Source organism: Pan paniscus, chromosome 8 (assembly GCF_029289425.2).
Source record: "Pan paniscus chromosome 8, NHGRI_mPanPan1-v2.0_pri, whole genome shotgun sequence".
Classification (NCBI taxonomy): Eukaryota; Metazoa; Chordata; class Mammalia; order Primates; family Hominidae; genus Pan; species Pan paniscus.
The window spans coordinates 125,763,546-125,789,651 of NC_073257.2; the positions used below are offsets into that span (position 1 = coordinate 125,763,546).

Below are 26,106 nucleotides of genomic sequence, written 5' to 3' on the forward strand. Positions count from 1 at the left end.
GCTTCTCATTTTGAAGTATCTTCCTAACCACTAGTTTACAATGATCCTTTGTCCTTTTTTAGTTGAATTTTCTCAAACTAGAAAAAAAATCCTACCACTCCTGCTTCTCTTCAACTCTTATGCTTTGGCTGGAAATACTGATTAGCCAATTCGTCTTAAAACTTGTTTGATTTTATTATGTGTTCTTATTTCTAAAAAGTCAGCTAATACATAAAGGTAAAAAAAAGTCCCCTGACCATCAATTCCAGTTTCCCAGAGGTAACCATCCACTGTTAAAGTGTGTGTCTTTTTGGAAATTTTCTACTCTTATAAAAATAAATCGATATTAAAAAGCCTTTTTGTAGAGAATTTTTTAAACAAATGTAATGATGCTGTGCATACATAATGTTTTGCAGGTTTTTCTAACTTTTTTTTTTGGCATGTTAGTCACCTGAATGATATGACTGTATCACATTCCATTGTAGATGTACTCAGTTATTTCAAACATTTCCTCCTGATGGTTGTTTTGGCTAAACCATTGGTCTTTAAGTTGCCATGTGTTTGGAAAATAAGTAACCAAGTTCATCATACTCATCCTGTCTAAATACATTGTTTCAGATACTGCCTTGTTTTTCTCACTGTTTCTTTCAGTATTGACATTTATCCTCATTTATTTGACAATATTTTCACTTATATACACATAGTAGAAAAAAATACATATAATATATAATAATATCCACTGTACTGTAAGTCTTCCTGAGGGCTAGAAATATGTTTTGTCTACTAATGAATCCTAGCTCCTAGAAAAGACCTGGCCTATGGTAGGTGTTCAACAGATATTTGTTGGATGAATTTATGAGCAAATAATACTGTTTCAGGAAGCACTTTTGAAAGTGTGTATTCCTCAATATAAAAGTGTTACATGAAAAACAGATTTTGTGGGTTAATACATTAAAGCAGATGTGTTTTTTAAAGTCTTGCAGACTTTCTTCCAGACTTAAATATGCTAATGTATTGTTGAGTGCATTAATGGGGGGATATCTGTGCAGCATTTCTAAACTTATTTGACCAGAGAGCCCTTTATAGGCAGAGCTGCTTATGGGACTGTTTCCATGGTGTATATTTTAGGGAAAAGTGGTTTTTTAAATTACTAAATTCTTAATGATTAATATTTCTTTATCATTATCTTTTTGGGGTTGTATGTCTCTATAATTCATCAGAGGGGCTAGACCTCTAATGGTGTATTGAATTAGTAAAATAGCCAGCCTGCAACATTCAGGGAGTACTTGTCCTTCTTTTTTAATTGTATGTCATTTCTCTTGCTTTACAACTTATTGGGTTTTGGAGTATTGACCATGTGCTCCATTTCAAATATTTATGCATTTAAGTAGCATAATCACAACAAATTTAGGTTACCTGAAATTGTTTTATATTCTGTGACTTAATATGGTGTCTGCAGAAATGGAAAGTGGAATTTTTTCCTTTTAAAAATACAAGAAAATTTATTGTGTTTTATTTTTGTTTAAGACCTCATTTGCAGAGGATTGAATTGATTATATTCTCATTCATGGCTCACAAACATTGTTTCATGCAGACCCTTCTCATTTAGAATAATTTATTTAAATTATAAATTCTCCTACTTCCCCATACCCCCAACTCTCACTCCCCTTACATTAGCATACCTATAAGCAGCCATTGTGATACGTTTAATGCATGTTTTTATTTGTATGTGATCTTGTAAAACAGTGTTTTGTGTATTTTTTTAATTACTTTATTGTGCTATATTTTATGTATCATAAAATTAACCCATTGCAAATCTATAATTCATTAGTTTTTAGTAAATTTAACAGGTTTTGCAACTGTAACCATACGTTGTTTTTAAAACATTTCATGCCCCAAGTAAGAACCCACATGACCACTTACAGATAGTCCCTGTCCCCTCCCATCCCTAGGCAACTGTTAATTTACTTTCTGTCTCTATAAATTTGCCTTTTCCAAACATTTTATTAAATAGAATTATATATATTTTCTTGTATTTGGCTTCTTTCATTTCACATAATGGAAAGTTCATGTGTGAAGTAGCATTTCAGTAGTTCATTCCTTTGTATTGCTGGATAGTATTCTGTTGTGTGAATATATGACATTTTATCTACCAATTCACCATTGATATTTAGATTGTGTTTTGGCTATTTTGTATATTTTGTTATTTTGGGCTGTTATGAATAATCTTGCTGTGAGCATTGATACACAGGTTTTACATGGACATACATTTTTATTTGTCATGGGTAGATACCTAGAACTGGTATTGTAGAGTTATATGTTTTATGTTTAATTTTTTGAGAGCTGCTGAATTATTTTCCATAGCAATTGCACCATCTTACCTTCCCACTCGAAATATATGTGGGTTCCAATTTTCTACATGTTCACCGTCACTTGTTATTTTTCATTTTTTAAAAATTCTAGCCATCCTACTGGATATGAAGTGGCATCTCATTGTGGTTTTGATATGCATTTCCCTTATGACTAATGATGTCAAGCACCTTTTCCTGTGCTTATGGGCCATTTTTATATCTTTGAGAAGTGTCAATATTCTTTGCCAAATTTTTAATTGGGTTGTCTTTTCTATAATAGAGTTGTAAGAATCCTTTGTATATTCTAGGTACAAGTTCTTTATCAGATATATGATTTACAAATGATTTTTCACATTTTTCTGCTTGCCTTTATACTTAGTTAATCATGTTCTTTGATACATTGAAGTTTTAAATTTTGATGATGACTGATTTGTCCATTTTTTCCTTTTGTTGCTTATGTTTTTGTTGTTGTAAGAATCCATTGCTAAATCCAAGGTCACAATTATTTACCCCTGTGTTTTATTCTAAAAGTCTTTTAGTTATGGCTCTTATAATTAGGTCTTTGATCCATTTTGAGTCGATTTTTGTATATGGTGTGAAGTAGGGGTTCAACTTCATTCTTTTACATGTGGATATACAGTTACCCCAGAAACATTTGTCCAAAAGACTGTTCTTTCTCCCTTGAATAGCTGTAGCAGCCTTGTTAAAAATTAGTTGATCATAGATGTATGGAGAGGTCTATTCCATTGATCTCTCTGTCTGTCTTTATGCCAGTACCTTACGGTTTTGATTGCTGTAGCTTTTAATAATGTTTGAAATTGGGAAGTATAAGTCCTCCCACTTTCTTCTTTTTCAAGATTATTTTGGCTATCCTAGGTCCCTTGCAATTTGATAAGAATTTTAGGACCAGCTTGTCCATTTCTGCCAAAATCTTTTGATTGTTTCTTATGTAAACATATTGTCTCCAAAAACAAATTCCCTTTTGATTTTTAAACTTCCTGTTTCCTTTTATTATATTGCTGGCTAGTACCTCTCTTGCTTTTAAGCATTAGCAATGATGGTGGGTATCTTGTCATGCTTATAATCTTAAAGGGAATACATGTATATTTTCTCCAGAAGTTTAATATTTGCTGTAGCTTTGAGGAATAAGATATCTATGAAGTAAGGAAAATTTCTGTCTATTGATAGCTGGATAAAATGTGCAATAAAGCAATTAAGTGAAATATTGAATATCATCTAAGTGGTAGGTATATGGATGTTTGCTACAAAAATCTTTTAACTTTCCTGTGTGTTTGAAAATTTTCCCAATACATTGTTGGGGAGAGGGTCTCAGGAGATGAAAGCAGAACATATTTTCCCAGTAGAATACATTAGTTTTTCAGTTTATAAAGTAAAGTCCGTAAAGTGTCATGGAACTGCCTGGGTTCAGGTCCCAGATTCTTGACTTACTAACTGTGGGACATTGAAAAAGTTACTTAACGATCTGTGTTTTAGTTTTCTCTAAAATATTAAAATCGTCACACAGTTATGAGCATGGCTGGATGGCTGGTTGGCTTGCTCACTATTGGATCAGTGCTTGGCACATGTAAGTTTTAATGTGTGTCAATTACTAGCTGAGCACAACTGAAATATGTGCATTTAATTTTTAGAAACATGTATTTTGCTACATTGTGTTTTAAAATTTCATTTTAAAATTTTTGTTTAGTTAAGATGAGGTCAATGCCAGATCTGCTGGAGGCATGATGGGAGATGGGGATAAGAGGGGAAAAGTAGAGGAATGGACAGGTGGGATATGAAAGGGACTGATTATGTGCATTTGAATAAGAAGTTCATTCTATAATTGATTGGCCTTTTTTCAAAATAAAACTTTGTACTGCACATACACTCTAAATGTTCTATTGACTATTGAAAATCTTTACACAGCAAAAGACAAAAGCAAAAGTAACATTCATTGCATAAAACCATCCTTTGAATTTCTATAGATTGACCTAGAAGCTGAGAAGGTGAGCACTGTAGCTGGTATTGGAATTCAAGGTACAGATAAAGAAGGTGGAGCAAAAGGAGAACAACAACCCATTAGTTCCCCTTGGGATGTAGTTTTTGGAACATCAGGTATGTGAACTTTTGATATTAAATGTAAAGGTAAATTTTACTTCATGTAAGATTTAAAAATATTCTTGAGGTGGTCATTTGGATTCCATTACTAGTTATTTTATTTTATACTTTTATACCTATGCCTCGGAGTTTGTTAATTGTGTAAAAACAAAGCTAGCAGTAATATAGATATATATATACTAGAGTATGTATTATATATATTACATATTTTATCTATAAGATAGACTATGTGTTACTCTAAAGAATTATATATTAGATGCACCCTCCAATTAATGTAGTTCTGAATTTCTTATACTGAAAGGATTATAGTATCAGAACTTCAAAAGGTTATTCATGAACAGTAATCAGTAATAATAAAAATAAATTTATTCATAAATGAGGAACTTATAGTGTCATTATATACTCTAGTTTGAAAAAGAAATCAAAGAGGCAGCTGCTTTTGCTTTAGATTTAAAAAATTTATATTAAAGTATGATAACTTCTTTAAACTTTTACCCTACTGAATTGTGTAGACATTGATAATGAATGAAACTTAATGTTATCTTTATTATCTATATTAATTGACTAAAAGAAGTCCAGGAGTACTCTTATTAGTATTTTTATTTTTTATTGGCTCTCAGTGATACTGAGATGGTCATCTACATGTCTAAAATTGGATTGATGAGTAAACAAAGTTAGAATATGTCGAAAATGGAATTTTGGACTAAATGGTTGGTGTTGTCTTCATACATTTAAAGAGTATATAAGTACCAGCTTAGTTGAAAAGCTTTACATTTGAGGTAATTTTCTTTTATGATGCCAATTTAATTATGATTCAAACACCCTACTTTTTGGTTGTTATTAACTTTTATGAAGCACTTAATATTCATAAAATAAATGAGTGAACTTCTAGTACTACCCGCACTTAACACTTAAGTATTTTGTGTAGGTTATTTTTGAGAATTCTACTTATGGAATTGTATGTTGTAAACATAATTTGTTTCATAGCTCACTGAGGGGGATAGTATAGTAGGAGCAGTGCATCCGACTAAAGGGATACTTCATATGTAGAGAATTTTGAAATATTAATACAGTGAACTGAAACTCCGTCTCCATTTTATTACCATGCATTAGCAATTCTAAATAATTTCAGGGCTAAATCTTCACCAGTACTTTTCACTTTTACCTCCCTGCCTTATTTGCTCTACTTTTGATTATTTTTGCTAAATCGTATTTTAGTATGATGTTATTTATTACATGAGTTGTTCTATAGTGCAAGTAAACAAACTACAGCTACATCTAGCAGCATGGACAAATATAGCAAGGGATATTTTGAGTGATAAAAGAAAGTTACAGAATATGTACAATATAATTTCTTTGTATGTAGAAATCTACAATATGATTTCTTTTATAGCAAGTACAATAACATTTAATACAAGCATTGGGAGATCCATTCAGACATAATAAAGTTAAAAAGTAAGAAGAATGATAAATGTACATTTTTATACTAGTGGTTCCTTATGGGAAGAGGAGCAGTTAGGTAAGAAAAAGAAATAAAAGGCATCCATATGGGAAAAGAAAAGTGAAATTGTCTCTATTTGCTGATGACATGATTTTATATGTAGAAAATCCTTATGACTCTACCAAAAGACTATTAGAGCTGATAAATTTTGTAAAGTTGAAGATTACAAAATCAACATACAAAAATTAATAGTGTTTCTATATACTAACAGTGAACTATCCAAAAAGGAAATTATGGAAACAATTTCATTGACAGCAGCATTTAAAAAAGTAAATATTTAAGAGTAAATTTAACCAAGGAGGTGGAAAGATCTGTACACAGAAAACTATAAAACATTGATGAAATAATTTGAAGAAGACAAATAAATGGAGAGATATTCCATGTTCATGATGGGAAGAATTAATATTGTTAAAATGTTCATACTACCCAAACCATTATACAGATTCAGTGTAATTTCTATCAAAACTGTGTTGTGATTTTTCTTAGAAATAGAAAAAAACTATCTTAAAATGTGTATGGAACTAGAAAAGATGCTGAATAGCCAAAACAGTCTTGAGCAGAAAGAACAAAGCTGGAAGCATCACACTTCCTGATTTCAAGCTATGAAGCTATTGTAATCAAAATGGCATGGTACTGTTATAAAAACACACGTATCAACCAATATAACAGGATAGAAAACCCAGAAATAAACCCAAGTATTTACAGTCAAATGATTTTCAACAAAAGTGCCAAGAACACACAATGAGGAAAGGACAATTCGTTCCATAAATGGTGTTGGGAAAACTGGATATCCACATGCAGATGAATGAAACTGGACCATATCATATACAAAAACCAACTCAAAATAGATTAAAGACTCACAAGGCCTGAAACGGTAAAGCTACAAGAAGAAAACAGGAAAAGCATTGATCTGGGCAATGAATGATTTCTTGGATAGGACACCAAAAACACAGGCAACAAAAGCAAAAATAGACCAGTGGGATTGCATCAAACTAAAAAGCTCTATACAGCAAAGAAAACAGTTAACAGAATGAAGAGACAACCTATGGGTTGGGAGAAAATATCTGCAAACCATATAACCAATAAGGGGCTAATATCCAAAATATGTAAGGAACTCAACTCAATATCAAGAAAACAACCTGACTAAAATATAGGGAAAGGGTATCACAAACATTTCTCAAAAGAGATATGAATGTAAGCAGATATATGAGAAAATATTCATCATCTCTAATCATCAAGGAAATGAGAATTAAAGCAATGATGTGATATTACCTCACACCTGTTAGAATGACTTTATCAAAAAGACAAATGATAAATGTTGATGAGGATGCGGAAAAAAGAGAACCTTTGTACACTGTTGGGATTGTAAATTAATACAGACATTTTGGAAAATAGTATGGAGATGGCTGAAAAAACTAAAAATAGAATATTTATATGATCCAGCAGTCTGACTTAACAAAGGCATTTAAATTGCTGTGTCATAGAGATATTTGCACTCCCATATTTATTTCAGCAGTATTCACAATTGCTAAGATATGGAGGCAACCCAAGTGTCCATCAGTGGATGAATGGTTAAAGAAAATGTATATCTAAGGCTGGGCATGGTGGCTCATGCCTGTAATCCCAGCACTTTGGGAGGCTGAGGTGGCCAGATCACCTGAGGTCAGGAGTTCAAGACCAGCCTGGCCAACGTGGTGAAGCCCCGTCTATACAAGAATACAAAAATTAGCTGGGCGTGATAGTAGATGCCTGTAAAAATCCTAGCTACTTGGGAGGCTGAGGTGGGAGAATCACTTGAACCCGGGAGGCGGAGGTTGCAGTGAGCCAAGATCATGCTACTGCACTGCAGCCTGGGCAACAGAGCAAGACTCTGTCTCTAAAAAAACAAAAAGAAAATGTATATCTATACACTGGAATACTATACAGCTTTAAATACTGTCATTCATGACAACATGGATGGAAGCAGAGGACATTATGCTAAGTGAAATAAGCCAAACACAGACAGACAGATACTGTATGATCTTACTTGTGGAATCTGAAAATGTCAATCTTAGGCTGGGCATGATGGCTCATGCCTATAATCCCAGCACTTTGGGAGGCTAAGGTGAGAGGATTTCTTAAGGCCAGGAGTTTGAGACCAGTCTGGTCAACATAGCAAGACACTATTTCTACAAAAGAAATTTTAAAATAAAAAGTAAATTTAAAAAAATTGTAAGAAAATCTCAGAAAAAGAACGTAGGAAGGTGGTTGCTAGAGGCTAGGAATAAGGGAAGGTATGGGGAAAGGGAAGAGGTTGATCAAAGGGTACGAAGTTTCAGTTGGAGGAATAAGTTTTAGAGATAATTGTGCACTGCATGGTGACTGACTTGTAGTTATTAATGTGTATTTCACAGCTGCTAAAAGAATAGATATTTAACATTCGCACCACACAGAAAAAAATGTTGGTAAGTTCATAGATATATTATTTAGCTTGATTGAATCTTTCTACAGTGTACACATAGATCAAAACATGACATTGTACCCCACGAATGTACACAATTATTATTGGTCAATTAAAAATTTGAAAAAAGAGATGTAGGAAAGGGACTAGAAATATCTCATTATTTTAAATCTACATGTAGTATGTAAATGCATGTGTTTATGTATTTCAAATGGTATCTGAATATTTAACCTAACTATGCCATATAGTTATAAAAATAATATAAAGTGACTTTTACAAAATTACGTTTTATCTGTGTTCATTTTTTAATTGTCATTCTTAATGTGGTCAGAACATCATGCACCAAAAATAATTACTACAGTAAGTTCATTTTTTCAGCAGATACATTGTAATGTTTCTAAAATGTGTATCAGGTCTGTGTTGACTCCATTTGTACCAGACAACAACCTGAAAGACGTTTAGCATAAAGGTTGAAACTCCTATCAGTATCTCTTTTTTTTTTTTTTTTTTGAGACTGAGGCTCGCCATATCACCTAGGCTGGAGTGCAGTGGCGTGATCTCGGCTCACTGCAACCTCTGCCTGTCGGGTTCAAGCAATTCTCCTGCCTCAGCCTCCCAAGTAGCTGAGATTACAGGTGTGCACCACCATGCCTGGCTAATTTTTGTATTTTTAGTAGAGATGGGGTTTCACCATGTTGGCCAGGCTGTTCTCTAACTCCTGACCTCTAGTGATCTGCCCACCTTGGCCTCCCAAAGTGCTGGGATTACAGCCAAAACCCCTATCAGTATCTAAGTACTTTAAGACTTTACCTGATTTTGAGTCATTTATAGAAAGGATAACGTGCCAGAATCCCATTAACCTTTCTTGGCCCTTTAATCAACATTTTCCCTAGATAGAAGTTTAGCCATTCTTCTACAACCTTTAATGGTTGAAATCCAACTATTTAGTATGCTAGTCTGATAATCTACAGTGTTCGTATTTATGTGCTTCAATAAATGCTTCTCTGACTCGCATTATTAATATGATATAAAATACCATGAAAATATTTTTGCTTTAAAAAAATCAGATGACACGGAGTTTTGAAGGAATAAATTTGATGCAGTATGACTAGTACATTTTTATTTTGTTAAAATAAGTTATATCTTTATGTCTAAAATTTGAGAGAAGATTCTTATACTGCCTTATCACATTGACTTGGTGTTGATTTTTTTTTAGGTTAATTAGGTATAATTTGTATACAGTAAAATTTACCCTTATTAGGTATATAATTCTATGAAATTTGACAAAGATGTGCAGTCTTGTAACTTTTACCACAGTCGAGATACAGAATATTTTCATCCCAAAAAGTTATTTCATAGCCTGTTGTTGAGTCTCCCCCCGCCATCACCACACTCACTGCAGCAGCTGGCAGCAGTGATCTCTTTCCTGTTCTCTGTCGTCTTTCATGTCTGGCTTCTTCCATTTAGCATAATGTTTTTGAGATTCATCCCTGTGGTTCCATGTATCAGTAATTTGTTCTCTTTTATCACTGAGTAGTAGTTCGTTGTATGGCTCTACCACAGTTTGTTTATTCATTCACCAGTTAATAGACATTTGAAGGTATTTCTAGTTTTCAGTGGCCATAGAAAACCTCCATAAACGTTTGTGCACAGTTTTTGTTTTGTGGTAATATGCATTCACTTCTCTTGGGCAAATGCCTAAGAATGAGATTACTGGGTCATATGGTAAGTGAATGTGTACAAGAAACTGCCAGACTGTTTTCCACAGTGGCTGTTTTCTTAAAGTCCCAAATGTCTGTTGGGAGTCATTGCTTCTGCCTGAAGAACTTCTTATGACACAGGTCTGCTGGCAGTGATTTTTCTTGCCTTTATTCTGGTCTGAAAAAGTATCTAGCTTTCATTTTTGAAAGTTATTTTTATTGCGTATGTGAATCTGGATTAACATTTTTTTCTTTTACTATTTTAAAGATATTACTCCATTGTCTTTTGACTTACATAGTTTTCCACAAGACATCTGTTTTAATATTATCTCTTGTTCTTTATATGTAAAGTGTATTTTTTTCTCTGGTTGCTTTCAAGATTTTATCTTTGGTTTTCAGCAGTTTGATATATCTAAGAATTATCCTGCTTGGAGTTCTTGAATCTGTGGTTTGATGTTCATCATTTTCAAGAAATTCTCACTCATTATCTCTTCAGATATTTTTTTCTGCCCCTTTCTGTCTTTCTCTTTCTGGGACTTCAGTTACTCATGTTAGATTTCTTCTTAATATTATATTCAATAACTCTTGCATGTTGTGTTCTTTTTATTCATTCTTCTTTTTTTTTCTTTTTGTACTAGTAATTTCTACCAATTTATCTTCAGTCATTAATTCTTTCTTCAGCTGTGTCTAGTCAACTGATGAGCCTGTTGTATTAGTCCATTCTCATACTGCTATAAAGATACTACCTGAGACTAGGTAGTTTATAAAGAAAGGAGGTTTAATTAACTCACAGTTCCACATGGCTGGGGAGGCCTCAGGAAACTTGAAATCACAGCAGAAGGTGAGGAGGAAACAAGGCACATCTTACTTAGCAGGCAGCCAAGAGAGAGTACCAAGGGGGAAGTGCCAGACAGTTACTAAGCAACCAGATCTCGTAAGAACTCATTCACTATCATGAGAACAGCAAGAGGGAAACTACCCCCATGATCCAATCACTTTCCACCAGGTCCCTCCCTCGACTTGTGGGGATTACAATTCAGATTACAATTCGAGATGAGATTTGGGTGGGAACACGGCCAAACCATATCATTTGTAGAAGGAATTTTTCATCTCTAATATTATGCCTTTTTAATATAGCATTTGCATTTCTTACAGATTCATCTCTGCTGAAATTCCTTATCTATTTAGGTGTGTTGACCACCTTTTTCTCTAGGTTCTTTAACATACTATGCATAGTTATTTCAAAGTCTGTATTAGATAGTTCCAAATCTGGGGACTGTCCTCGAGTCTATTTCTGATCATTCCTTTGTTACTCGGAAGTGGGTAATGTTTTTGCTTTTATGTGTGTCTTCTCATTATTTATTATATGTCAGTCATCTTGTATAAAACAATAGAGGCTGAGATAAATAGTACTTATGTTATAATTATGAAAGATTGAGTCAATTTGGTCAGGAGCTGAGCTGCGCCTTGGTTTTATTATTGCTATGTCAATGCACCACATGTTTTAAATTCCTCTAGCTGGGCAGTTGTTGCCTTCTGATTTTGCCTCAGTACATGGGCCTAGATTAGCTGGAGGGTTTTCTTAGTGTTAGTGCTCTACCCTCAGCTTTCAGTCGTCCCTGTACAATGAAGCCACATGGTGGTTCCCTCTCTCCACTCTTGCAGCCGTCCCAGGGATAGACTGCTACTCGTTGTTATTCTGCCCCAGGCTTGTGTTGTGGATGGGGGTGTTCTCTGTTGTTCAGCCTCAGCCTTGGGAAGGCCCTGAGTGCCTAGGCCTTGAGGAAAGGATGTGGGGAGCTTTTTCATTGTTGCTGTTCCTCTCTCTGGCAGCCAGACTCTGTCTTGTGTCTGTGATTGGTTTGGGGAGCCTCCTGTTTCTCCCCTAGCAGAATGAGAACTCTGCTTGGTGTCAGTAGAGCATTTTTTCATCTACCTTTTCCACAGCTGTAAATGGTATTTTCCTGTGCTCTGTGGAAAGTGACAGGCTTTGCTGCCCTTCCCTAGTGGCTTAAGACTTTGATTCATAAGAGGTTTAGAGACTTTGTAGAAACAAATCTGTGTAGAAGCACTGATGGAGAATTTCACGGATGCTGTTAGGAGGGTTCTAGTCATAGGTACTTAAAATGACAGAATTTTTTTAAAACTGGATTTCAGGTAATTTTCATGTTGATATTTCTTTTGTTGATTTTATTTCTGTTTTCTAAAAATATGTCTAATCTCTACTGATAATTATGAGTGAGTTTTGCCTTTAAAAATATTTTCAGAACCTTTTCAGCCTCTGTCATTGTCGTTTTACAAATTTTTTAATTTGTGATTGTTGGAAGTCAGTAATATTAAGTGCACTCTTTTTTGTAATTTTACCTTCTATTTGAGATTGGGAGGTATGTGTGCAGGTTTGTTGTGTAGGTGTCAGTATACTCTTAATTTAAAAGGGAAATGTTGATGATTACCACATTCTTTTTAGAGGGAACAAATCTAATACCCATACTCAGTGATGGAACTGTGTGCTTTGGAGGCCACACTCCAGGATGAACAGTTGTAAATTGTTGATATGACTCTTGTTACTTTGATAGACATTATAAATGCCAGCCCTCTTTTTTTTTTTTTTTTTAACTTTCATTTTGTTTACAAAAACAAACTCTTCAGTGCTCAGGGTAAAAATTTCTGGAGAAGTGGTCTAGCACGGTGGCTGTGAGCAAGGACTCTGGAGCCAGACCAGCTAGGTTTGCAGCTCCACATCTTAGTAGTTGTGTGACTTTGGACAAGTTTCATAGCCTCTTTATACCTCAACTTCCCCATCTAAATTGATGATACAAATAGTGCCTACCTGAAAGGCTTACCATGAGGATAAGAATTAATATATGTAAAGCACTTAGAACAGTGTCTGGTGCATAGAAAGCATAATATAATATACGTGTTTGCTATTATCACTGTTTTCTGTAAGATAAGAAGTTTGTCATAAAGTGTCATGAACAGATGCTGATGATCTGAACCAAACCAAAAATGGGAAGGCAAGGGACTAGAAAATAACTTTAAAGACATTATCCAACCATAGACCATTCCCAGGGGTACAGGGAGAGAAAGGCAGAGGGGTAAACCTCACTATGCATCCCGGATTAGGAGGCTGTGGGTACATTTAATCAGATCCCTGTTTCTGATCACAGACAGAAATGCACTTGAGTACTTGTTACCAGAGCTAAGTCTGCATGGGTCAGAGGCAGAAGGAGGGTGAAAAACGGGCAAGCAGAGAACTAAACCAAATAGTTCCTTCATTCTCATCAGAACACTCATAATCTAGAGTCAGATTCACTAATGAAGTCGTTTTCCAAGTTTAGCTGGGTGAATTTCAGCAGATTATTTAGCCTCTTTGAAGCTGGCTTTTTATAAAATGAAGATGATGATAATAAGACTTGTTAAGGTTGTTAAATTGAAGGAAATAATCCATGTAAAATTATTAGCTCGGTGCCATCAACACAGAAAGTGACCTGGGTGATGATTATCATTATCCTCATAAGTTGGTATGTAGAATTCCAAACACCTGAACCCTGACCTGACACTGCTGCTGCTTCTCTACTTTTTCTCTTTCCTCGGGCATCTGAAGGAAATAAGTACACAGAGACCAAAACTAAACCAATGCCCATACTTTATCTATCACTGGGAAGCTTTTGCCTTATTATAGTAAGCCCCAGCTGAGCTAGACCGACCTGTTTGGAGAACTAGATAACAAAGTTAAATTTGATCTTTCACTCAGCTATGCACCAACATAGCTCTCCTTTGCCAAGACAGAGGCTCTAAAAGCAAGCTAAGAAAAGCAAATGTTTTTGTTCCTAAAGCTAGAGCTAAATTTGCCTAACTCACCCTTCTGAGATTTTCTTAGAGTGGGACATTGATGTGAAAGAGAAAGAAAAATGCAGTTTTCAAGGTGGGAACAGGATGACAAACCAGTTCAGAAGGAATTCTTGCAGTAATCCCTGATAGTGGCTTAGGTCAAGGTGGAGGTGGTGAGAAGTGGTCAGATTTTGAATATATTTTGAATAAGGAGCCTACATAATTTGCTGATGAATCATGTGTGACATGTGAGAAAAAGGAGGAATTAAAGATGACTCCAAGGCTTATGACCTGAGAAGCTAAAAGGATGGAGTCCTTTTATTTTCATTTACTTGGTCAACCTTCCAGTCTTGTTACCCATAAGGTCCTAACATTGGCTGGAGCTGACTTTTCAATCAAGATAAGTTGTATAAAAATATCTGTCTATATTTCTCTCAATAATGATTCTTAGTGTAGAAGGCTTATAAATCTTTTTTACCCTTAGGTGTTTGATGTTTTTGAATGTCGTTATAAATTTTCTTGTATATTTGCTGCTGTAAACCGATAAAAGAATTTATCCTTGCTTATTGACCCTGTACCCAACAACATTGCTAAATTCCTGTATAAAATTGTGAAGATTTTGTGTGCATAATTATGTCATCTGCTAATAACTACAGTTTTATTTCTAATCTTTTTGTGCTTTGCTGCTTTTTCCTTCTTTGTTGCACAAACTAGGACCTCCATAAGGTGTTAAATAGAAGTGTTGATAGTAGGTATCTTTGTCTCATTTTTATTCTCGGGGATGTTTGTAGGATTTTGTTCTTAAGTAGGATGTTTGCTGTGACTTTCTTAAAAATGTTCTTTATAAGATTAAATAAATTGCCTTCTGATCCTAGTTTGCTGAGTTTTTATCATGAATGGAAGCTTGTTGGAGATGTTGAAAGGCTTTATTGTTATGTGTGGCTTTGGAGTTCTCAGCCCTATCAGATCCCAGATCCCCTTCCTATAATACATTTTATGAAAAGCCTCCTTTACCATACCTAAAGTGAAATTCATAGGTAGTATAATCCACCTGTGCTATATATTGATATATACATACTATAAATATAGAGAAGAAATTAGCATAATTTATAATAAAATAGTGTAGTCATTATGTAAGTGATCTGGCATGACTATATTATCATATGATATATTACCCCTCAAATATCCACAGCATTTTTTAGGGTGGACTGCCACTCCCATTCAGCGTCATTGTTTGAGAGGATAATAGTACAGGTTCACATCTATAGCAGACTTCTGGGATTAGAGATGAATCATTAGTACTATTAGGAAATACCAACCATCATTAGGATAGCTTTAGGGCTTTTTTTCTTTTTTTGTGGTTTCTAGGGGAAAGTTTACTCATTCAACAAATACCTACTGAGCATTTGGCATGTGCCAGGCACTATTCTATGTGCTGCTAATAAAACTGTGAATAAAACAAAGCTGCTGGCCTCTTAGACCTTATGCTCAGTAGAGGAGAAAGGCAGTAAATTAATAAATATGTAACATGTAAGATAGTGATAAATTCTACAGTGAAAAATAGGCAAGGTAAGGAGCTAAGAATGATGGGTGTGTGGTATTAGATAAGGGGAGTAGGGAAGAAGCTTGAGCAGAGATCTGAATGTTCATATCTGGTGTAAGCTTTCTAGGATGAGAAAGGAGGGAGCACACTAGGTATAGAAGTTGAAAGACAGCAAATTATTTAGCACCTAACATGATGCCTGGCACCATGTTAGGTGCTTTGCTTACACTGTTTTATTCCTTCCAGTAATCTTATGTAGAGAGTGATGATGTGCTCATTTTACAGATGAGGAAATGGAGGCACACACATTAGAAAGTGATGTAGCTACTACAATTCAAATCCAGACCCACCTGGTTCCAAAGCTAAGGAATTGGTGAAGGAATGCTTTCAGGAGCCCTCTTCTTTTAGTGGTCTATCACATTACCATAGGAATAATTACATTTCATTGAGAAAAATGGGAGAACTGGGTAGAGGACTTGAAAACATAATCATTTACATTTTTTCATGTAGCATTTTAAAAATATTTGAACCTCCACAATGAGATACCATCTCACACCAGTTAGAATGGCAATCATTAAAAAGTCAGGAAACAACAGGTGCTGGAGAGGATGTGGAGAAATAGGAACACTTTTACACTGTTGGTGGGACTGTAAACTAGTTCAACCATTGTGGAAGTCAGTGTGGCGATTCCTCAGGGATCTAGAACTAGAAATACCATTTGACCCAGCAATCCTATTACTGGGTATATACCCAAAGGACTATAAATCATGCTACTATAAAGACACATGCACGTGTATGTTTATTGCGGCATTATTCACAATAGCAAAGACTTGGAACCAACCCAAATGTCCAACAATGATAGACTGGATTAAGAAAATGTGGCACATATACACCATGGAATACTATGCAGCCATAAAAAAGGATGAGTTCATGTCCTTTGTAGGAACATGGATGAAATTGGAAATCATCATTCTCAGTAAACTATGGCAAGAACAAAAAACCAAACACCGCATATTCTCACTCATAGGTGGGAATTGAACAATGAGAACACATGGACACAGGAAGGGGAACATCACACTCTGGGGACTGTTGTGGGGTGGGGGGAAGTGGGGAGGGATAGCATTGGGAGATATACCAAATGCTAGATGATGAGTTAGTGGGTGCAGCGCACCAGCATGGCACATGTATACAAATGTAACTAACCTGCACGTTGTGCACATGTACCCTAAAACTGAAAGTGTAATAATAATAAATAAATAAATAAATAAAAGAAAAAAAAGTATTTGAACTGGCTGGGCATGGTGGCTCATGAGCGCCTGTAATCCTAGCACTTTGGGAGGCCGAGGTGGGCAGATCACGAGGTTAGGAGATCGAGACCATCCTGGCTAACACAGTGAAACCCCGTCTCTACTAAAAATACAAAAAATTAGCCAGGCATGGTGGCGGATGCCTGTAGTCCCAGCTACTCGGGAGGCTGAGGCAGGAGAATGGCATGAACCTGGGAGGCGGAGCTTGCAGTGAGCTGAGATTGCTCCACTGCACTCCAGCCTGGGGGACGGAGTGAGACTCCGCCTCAAAAAAAAAAAATTTTTTTTTGGACCAATAAATGCTTTGAAATATTGTGAATGGAAAACATTCCAAATTAAGTTAGAATGAATAAGATTATTCATTTTCGTGGGCTTTCCATGTTTTTATTTCTCTTACCTACTGAAGTTTTTGTCTTGCTTGGTCATTTCCATAGTTGATAATATCATTGACTATGCAGGAGCATAAAAGTCATTTTCATTGTTTAATACTAAAAAGTTTATTATCTTAGATTTATGGTAGATTTAACAGAAATAGGCAATTCTAAACTGAGTGCTTTCTTAGGTACCAAATATCATCTGTTGGTAATACATGCATTATTAATACTCACTGTAAAATTAATGAACTTCTTAAGTGGAAGAGGTTGTATTATACTTTTTACCCTCTATGGTGTCTATTGAAGGGCTGTTCAGTTTGTAAATGTATTTATGTTTTCCTAGTACAAATATGTAAAATTAAGGTCCAGATTCACTAAATGATCATGGCTAACATTTGAGTGATATTGCCTCCAAGCATTACTCTAAGTGCATCATGTGCTTTGAGCCTTTTATTTGAATGTCAGTATATCTAACATAACAGAATATTTTATTAGCTTAGGTTTCCTGTTCATTTTAGTAGTCCCGGGTTGTGGCTCTAGAATAACTGAAACATTGTGGTATGCTAAAAATTAATTGTGGAAAGCTTTTGATGTAGTTTTAAGGTGATTAAGCAGAGACAGTCCCCAGAATATATGTGTGCCAGTGTCACTTTTAATAGTTTATGTCATGTAAAATAAGAAATCAGATGTTTAAAAACATTGTTAATGCTCATTGTAAAATTAACAAACTGCTGAGGCAGAGTTCAGATGCAGAGATGCAGAGGACTTATTGCTAGTAAGAATACTTTGGATTCCTGTGAAATTGTTGTGGGTAAAATTACAAGTCTAAAAAAGTAAACCTTTCACAAGAAAACAAAATTTTCAAAGATAACTTGAAACATTGCAGATATTTTTATTTATCAGATGATTCACAAACATATTGTTATCCTCCATAAATTTAACATTTTAAAACCATTGGAGTGTTTGTATTAACCAGATATGTATATAATAATAATGATTTATTTTTATAAAGGTTCAGAGGCCCAAAGAGGTGACATTTTATGGATAGCCATGGCAGGGACTCATCAGATATGGGCACTCCTGCTGGACTCTGGCAAACTGCCAAAGAAAAAGTAAGTGACAGCCTCTCTGAGTAGACTGTACTACTTGGTGTTCATATAATTTCTTTTTTCAAAATCACCATCCTCACTGTACCAGTCAGGATGTGCTAGGTTGTACTGCCATAGCACACAACGCAGATTCTCAGTGACTTAAAACAAGGCGTGTTTATTGCTCACTCACATGGGTTCACTGGGGAGCACTACTCTGTTGCCCAGGCTGATGAAACAGCCTGGAGCTTTCGGGAGCTTCGCCAGTCATCCTGGCACAGTGAGAGAGAAAGAGGTAGTAAGTCACTCACTGACTGTTAAAATTTCTACTCAGAAGTGACACACGTCACTTCTACTTACATTTTATCAGCCAGAGTAAGTCTTAGGGCCACACTTCACTTCACGGAACCTGCAAAGAATCATTCTCCTTACTGTCTAGAAAGAGAACTAAGAATATTCAGTGGACCCTTATCTTTTAAGACATGGTTGAACTATCTCTAATCATTCATTCAAACAGTTGAATACCACATAGCAGAGTGCTTAATAACTCAGTTTTTGTAGTCAGGCCTGAGGTTGAATCCTGGCTCTGCCATTTACTATCTGTGTGAGTTTAGGAGAGCCACTTTAACTTTCAAAGCCTCAGTTTCCTTATTTATATTACCTCATAGGCTTGCTTTGAGAATTAATAATATATGTGGAGAGCTTGGCATAGTGCCTAACATGTACAGTAAGCATAGGTAGCTTTGCTGTCACAAGGATATAAGGATGAAAGGGTAGTGTCTGCAAAGTTTCTCATGTTTTTTTCCTTAGACCCTTTCCTCTTCCCCCAATACCCCAGGCAGAACTGGCCATACTCTTCTCTGTGACCTCACTGTACCTGGTGTGTAGTTACATCACTGCACTAAGTTTTCCTTCCCCAGCCCGCTGCCCCTTCCTCTTTTCTCTCTCTTCTCTCCTTTTGATTGTTTTTATTTTTAGCCATTTCCTCCTACTAGTCTCTTAAAGGAAAGGATCCTCTCCCATTCATTTTTCTGTCCCTTGTACCTAGCACAGTATTTGGTACCTAAGAGGAGCTCAGTAAGGGTTTGAGAATAAATGAAAAAAAGCCATTAACCAGAAAGGCTGTCAAATGGCCATGGAAAATGATCATCTCAAGTTACCGTTATTAATAGAAAGCCGCATTTATATAGATCCTTCAAAATAGCAGATATTCCAAATAGTGTGTATGTTTGTGCATGTTGCTTTGGACACACTTATGTAATGTTTTAAGACATTTAATCGTTTAGCAAATATTTATGCTAGGCAATAGGGATGAAATATGCTCACTATGTTAAGGATACAATGAAAAGATGTGGTTGTCATCAGTGAACTTACAGAGGAAGAATCAGATCAGCAAACAATTAAAAGTTAGTGTGCGCAAAAGGAATCGCTGCAAATTGAAATTGTTCGGCTGGGTGCGGTGGGTCACGCCTGTAATCCCAGCACTTTGGGAGGCCGAGGCAGGCAGATCACAAGGTCAGTAGTTCGAGACCAGAATGACAATATGGTGAAACCCCGTCTCTACTAAAAATACAAAAAGTTAGCTGGGCGTGGTGGCGCTTGCCTGTAATCCCAGCTACTCAGGAGGCTGTGGCAGGAGAATCGCTTGAACCCAGGAGGCGGAAGGTTGCAGTGAGCTGAGATTGTGCCACTGCACTCCAGCCAGGACGACAGAGTGAGACTCCGTTTAAAAAAAAAAAAATTGAAATTGTTCCTTATATAAGTAAGAGGAAGACGCAACATCAGTAAGATTTGAGTTGTCAAGGAGGGCTTCTTGGAAGAGGCAACTAAACAGTGACCTGATAAGAGTAGTAGGAGTTAGGGAGAGTGGAAAGTTTTCCAGGCAAGAATTGGCACTAGTGATGTCAGTAGAAGCCAGATCACACTGTGCCTTGTGAGTACTTTTAGGGATTTGAATATTCTACAAGCCTTTCTAGAAAGGTTTAAGCTGGGAAGTGACATGATTAGATTTGTGTTTTTGAAAGAACATTGGCAACACTCAGAGTGGAACAAGACTAGAGACAGAGATAAGAGATACCACTGAGGAGCCTATTGCTGTTATCCAGGCAAGAGATGATAGTAGCCTGAACAGTGAGATTACCAATAAGATTTTACATGAGGCATAATTATAAACAGCAAAGAGAAGTAACAGAAGTTGCCAGAATATGCTGTTCTGGGTGATGGCTGTTTTAGGCATAGATGGTTCAGAGCTGCCTGAATTTCCTCATAAGTAGAGTTGTCACTCTCCTTCTTAATAGGAAATTGGCACTAGGACCACACTGACCTGTGTTTTAATTTTAAGGATGTATTATCTTTATTACCGATCTTCAGGTAGTAATGACCCTTAGCATTTTAAAAGTTATTGTTTCTCCCTACTCTTTTCTTTATTTAATTAAGGAAACTCCTTTTGAAAGTATTAAGACTCCTTGTAGACTCCTTTCAATTAATTTGTTCAGCATATTAGTTATTACATATATTGTACTTGCTGTGTTTATACGTTTCTTGAATAAGTGGCCATATTTTATGCGTGCCAAATCCCTTTGCCTCTGTCCCCTGCTCCCTACCTAACTTATTATGGGAACATATTAGCCAGTAAGTGATGGTGAGTTCAGACTTTTGCATGTTGTACCATATTCAGAAATGATTTACACAGACTCTCATTTTGTGTCCCGAGTCAGCTGCTTCCCTTCCCTCAACACAACACACTACCATGTCTTCTTTACAGTCTCTCTGGAATAAACTTAGAAACCAGGATCTAAAGCTTTCTCTGCATTACAAAAGGAATCATTGCAATAGTTCTTTAAATAGAAATTTCCCTAATGTGTATAAGAAATTGATTTGTACAATCGATGTAATTGTACATAATTATCCCATGTAATTTTAAGATAATTATGTACAATTATATTATTTTTCATATAATAGTAATGTCTGACCTGGCCAACTTTCAAAAACTATTCTTTAATTCCTTTTGCTAGTCTCTGTTTATATATAAGAACACAACACATTTTTAATGAAAATTGAAGCTTTAAACTATCAAGAGCTAGGTAATCTTTTTAGTTCCCTTTCCGAACCTCATATTGCATGAAACTAAGAAGTTAAGAATTTAAGGTAGTAAAAACAACCTATCTCATCAATAATCTGATCATTATTTTTATCTTATAATTCTATCAGGGATTTGTCGTTTAACATTTGAAAGTGATTTCAGTTTTGTGTGTATCAAAGTAAAGTAAGAAGTTCCCTACACAGTGGGTAAATAAGTTAATGGTTGGAAAAATGATAATGAAAGCTGACTTGAACAATTTAACTAGGCCAAGATCACTAGTTTGTTTTTTTACGAGGCTTATCACTATTGATTTGATTATTCACATTCATTTATTTAAGAACTGAATTGCACACAATATACCGCATGTTGACTCCACCTATGAACTTGTCTTTTTCAGTGAGTTAACAAAAGGAACCTGCCTTAGGTTTGCTGGAAGTGGAAATGAAGAGAATCGAAACAATGCCTATCCTCACAAGGCAGGTTTTGCCCAACCTTCAGGCCTTTCCTTGGCCTCTGAAGATCCCTGGAGCTGCTTGTTTGTAGCAGATAGTGAGAGCAGTACAGTGAGAACCGTTTCACTGAAAGATGGAGCAGTGAAGCACCTCGTAGGAGGAGAAAGAGACCCCATGGTAATGACAGTCACTCTTGCACAGTGCGCTCGGACACTGAGCAAGCTGTCAATTTTGTGAATTATGGAAAGTTAATAAGATTTAAGAGAGACCATCCTTGGCCTATCTGCGAATCAAATTGAAAGTCAGACCAAAGGAAATGTGAATGTAAAGCAACGTGAGGAACACACCATCTAAGAAAAGTGAACTGACTCTACTTTATTATGTATAAATGTTAAGGTTTCAGGGAGAAAGAAAGGATGAAGCATTGATTATTGGAGAAAAGAAAAAAATGTAAATTAGATATTGGGCAGTGGGGTGGAAAGAGCACCAGACTAGTGGACTTGACCTATTCCTGACCAGATGTAGTATTGTGAGTAAAACTACTAAGCACCACCGATTAATACAGGTTCAAAATACTGTCATTTTTTTTCTAATCTGAATGAAGTATCCAACCCTATTTACATGAAAATCAGCATTTTCCCTTTTAACTTAAATACCATTTATAACTGTTTGAATTTTCCTTCATATTCTAACAAAACACTGTAAAAATTATAATAACTGCTGTTTCTTTTCTTTTAAAAAAAATTAAAGAATCTATTTGCTTTTGGTGATGTTGATGGAGTAGGAATCAATGCAAAGCTTCAACACCCCCTTGGAGTAACATGGGACAAAAAAAGGAATTTACTTTATGTGGCAGACTCCTACAATCACAAGGTGAGTCGTGACAGAATTATGTAATATCTTGCTTTTTGTGTGTGGCATTTAAAATGCTGAAAGATCTGTGAGCCTCCTACAACTGCCACTCTAAAATATAGAAAGGAGTAACAGTCTTTGACAACTATAACCCAGCCTGTTCTGCTCTTTTCTTGGTCCTTTCTTTGCCAAGAGGTTATGATGGTATTCTGAACTAGGGAAAGCACAGAACCAGTTCCAATGGCAATAGCCAACAGTTGTGAATTGCAACCCATCAAAGCTGCTTAGTAACATATTCAGTATATCAAGAGAAGGCAAGTAGCAGGGAAATTTATATGTCATCTAACAAATGAATGTTTTTGAGCTGTTGCATAGTTACAATGCTTGTTAGTAAATAATTTTGTTTTCAGCATTTCCATTTTTGTCTATTAAATTGTCTTAAGTTTTATTGCATTTTTACTTTTTACAAAAATCAGTGGATAATAAATGTTCATACAGTACTTCATGATGTGAGACCATAAATTTAATATAATTGAGACATAACTGTCAATCATTAAGTTTAACAAAGGTAGCAAATTCTCAGGCAATGCTAGATGCTCAGGAAGACAAAGTCAGTTCAGTTGTGAAAGTGTGTCCCATTGTGAAGAAAAACAATTCAATCAAAAAAAATTTTTTTTAATTCCAGAAATAATTTCATCAAAGATTGCTTCCAGAAGACAAGATGGAGCTAAGGATTTTACATAGTCTTTAGTTCTTAGAATAGAATATCTCCCCTTAGACTGCAATTTGAATGTTTGGCTTTTCAAGAAAATATGGAAATAACTATTCCTTTTGTGAGACTTATTGAGAATATTAATGGCAATCAGAAATTAGCTTGCTTGATACCATACTCTTCCATACAACAAACATGAGATTGATCTTCAGTTATATAAGTTTTTGTTCTTTCTTTTTTAGATTAAAGTTGTGGATCCAAAAACAAAAAACTGTACAACATTAGCAGGAACTGGAGACACAAATAATGTTACCAGTTCCAGTTTTACAGAGTCAACTTTTAATGAACCAGGAGGCTTGTGTATTGGAGAGAATGGACAATTATTATATGTAGCAGACACCAATAATCATCAAATTAAAGTGATGGATTTAGAAACTAAAATGGTATCTGTGGTAAGTAATTTTAAAATATAAGTTAAAGAATGTGGTTTTAAGAATGATACTAAGATCCTCACAGCACTGACAGAGGCATTTTTGGTTAGACCATCTCCAGGAGAGTATTAAGTGGATGCTTCTGTTGTATTCTTTGACAAAGAGACCAGCAGGACTGCTTTAAGGATATCCTTTTATTCTTAAAATAAAAGTTCCATCTGTGCTGAGAGTTTGAGAAAAATACTGGAAATTGGAGATAATCTAATGAACCTTCAAGAAAAAAAAAAGGAGAGGACTCAGATCTGTTTTTAAGTGTACAGACATACTGACATACACTACATACACCTGCTCTGTGGGTTGGGTTATTTAGCTTATTGTTTTTGTTTTTTTTTTTCAGTGATCTTTAGATTAACATGTAACCTTTGTTTGCCTGTGATGAATCCATTACCAAATAATCTAACAAAAGCTTTAGAAGCCACTTTCTCAAGACATCGAAAATAAGATTGTGGAAGAAACTTAAATGAGTTATAGTCAGTTTTTAAAGATATGGACGTGGTTTCTTATAGAATTTTCAAGGGGAAATGTCTATTATAAACTAACTCTTGATGTATGACATTTACCTGAAAAAAATGCAACAGTTTTTTTCTGAAAAACTGGTAATTTGCATGGTATATTTTTAAAATAAACATAGATTACTATTGCAACATAAATATCATTTCTCTTCACGTAGATCTCTGATATAAGATGAATAACATCTTCTTATAGTTGACAATGAAAATTATAAGAAAATGGATATCTAGTGTGTTTAAATTTATAAACTTTTGCTTTAATTTCCTGCCGTCTATATACATTGGACAGTTACTTTAATTCTGCCTCATTCATAAGTGTTGGGTTTTGTTGTTGTCGCTAAGATAAACTTTCTCTGTGTCTACGAAAATAATCTTGAGGGCATCTAACACATTCTAATTCAAACTAGAATGGTGATTAGTTTCATTGACATAGAACTTCATTATTCTACTAAAGTCTAAAAATATGCTCTCATTCTATAATTAATATAAAGTTCTTATGTTTTAATAACAGATTTTCTTATTTCCTAGCTCCCCATCTTCAGATCTGAAAATGCTGTGGTAGATGGCCCGTTCCTAGTAGAAAAACAGAAGACATTACCCAAACTACCTAAATCTGCTCCAAGCATTAGGCTTTCCCCCGTGACTGCGTGTGCTGGCCAGACTCTTCAGTTCAAACTCAGGTTAGACCTCCCATCAGGATCAAAGCTAACTGAAGGAGTATCCAGTTGCTGGTTTCTAACAGCTGAAGGTATGAGTATAAGCTTGCAAATACTAATACATCATATATTCTTGATGTTTAATCTAGTTATTTTTTATTTGTTAGGTGATATTTTTACTCTGTATAGGCAAGAGTTGAAGATCATATGAACAAATGAATCCAGATCCAACCCCACATTGGCCATTTGCTTTACTCATCAAGAGTCTTTCTTCCCTTTTATTAAAGAACAGTGTAACTCACCAAAAGTTACAAGTCAGTTGTTAGCATGATTTCTTGGAATGTGGGTTTTCCTATACCTCATCCCTTATTCTGATCCTGTTCTTCATTCTATTCTTGTTCCAAAAAGAATCTTAGAGTTAAAAAGTCTGAAATAGAGAAATAAAGTGGAGCCCTCGTATTTAACATCTTTTTCTGTGACTCTTCCTTTCAGTCACTCTTAGGCATTCCTCCCTTTCTTCTATTTGTGAATCACAGTATGAGCTAGCTCCTTATTTCATTAATCTGTGGTAAGGAATCAGTATACTGCTTGCCTTGCAGTATGCATTCCAACATCTGTAACCTGGTGGACAAAAATTTTAAAGTGAAATTTTAGTGGTTCAGAACTTCTAAATTACAACTTGTCTCTAATGATATTCCTCTGTCCTGGTCTCCCACGCTCTTTCACACTTTCTCACTCAATTTTCCATTTCCTTCCCAACTCCTCCTCCTTCATACCCTCTCACACACTTTTCTTCTGTACATTACCCAAATCCTGGGTAATTCATTCCTTCTTACCTTCAACTTTCTCAGGGCAGCAGCCACTGGCCTGCAATTATAATATCAACTTAGTGTCTAAACCAAGAGGATAACGGTATCTTGGTAGACTGGCTGGGAGGAAGTGCTGGTTAGTGTTTGGGAGGCTGGTTCTAGGGTGATTGAGTCTGTAGGGAAACCACCCCTTGTCACTTCCCACAAGGGAGAGGGCTAACCATGTACTAGGACCTTTGGAGCTTGCTTTGTAGACAGAAGAATACTCAAACCCTGGCCACTCCATAGCCTTTTGTAGGTTCAGAGCAAGTTCT

At 35.5% G+C, this 26,106-nt stretch overlaps 1 protein-coding gene across 2 annotated transcripts in view; it reads left to right on the forward strand.

The window, feature by feature from the left end:
- The window catches only part of NHLRC2 (NHL repeat containing 2), a 62,562-nt gene that overhangs the window by 25,329 nt on the left and 11,127 nt on the right, over positions 1-26,106 (forward strand). For both annotated transcript variants that reach the window (XM_003825604.6, XM_063607531.1), the window contains exons 5-10: positions 4,313-4,442; positions 18,154-18,253; positions 21,709-21,940; positions 22,514-22,636; positions 23,570-23,779; positions 24,856-25,075. In XM_003825604.6, the coding sequence (XP_003825652.1) occupies positions 4,313-4,442; positions 18,154-18,253; positions 21,709-21,940; positions 22,514-22,636; positions 23,570-23,779; positions 24,856-25,075 (1,015 nt within the window). The remainder of the gene's footprint in view (positions 1-4,312; positions 4,443-18,153; positions 18,254-21,708; positions 21,941-22,513; positions 22,637-23,569; positions 23,780-24,855; positions 25,076-26,106) is intronic.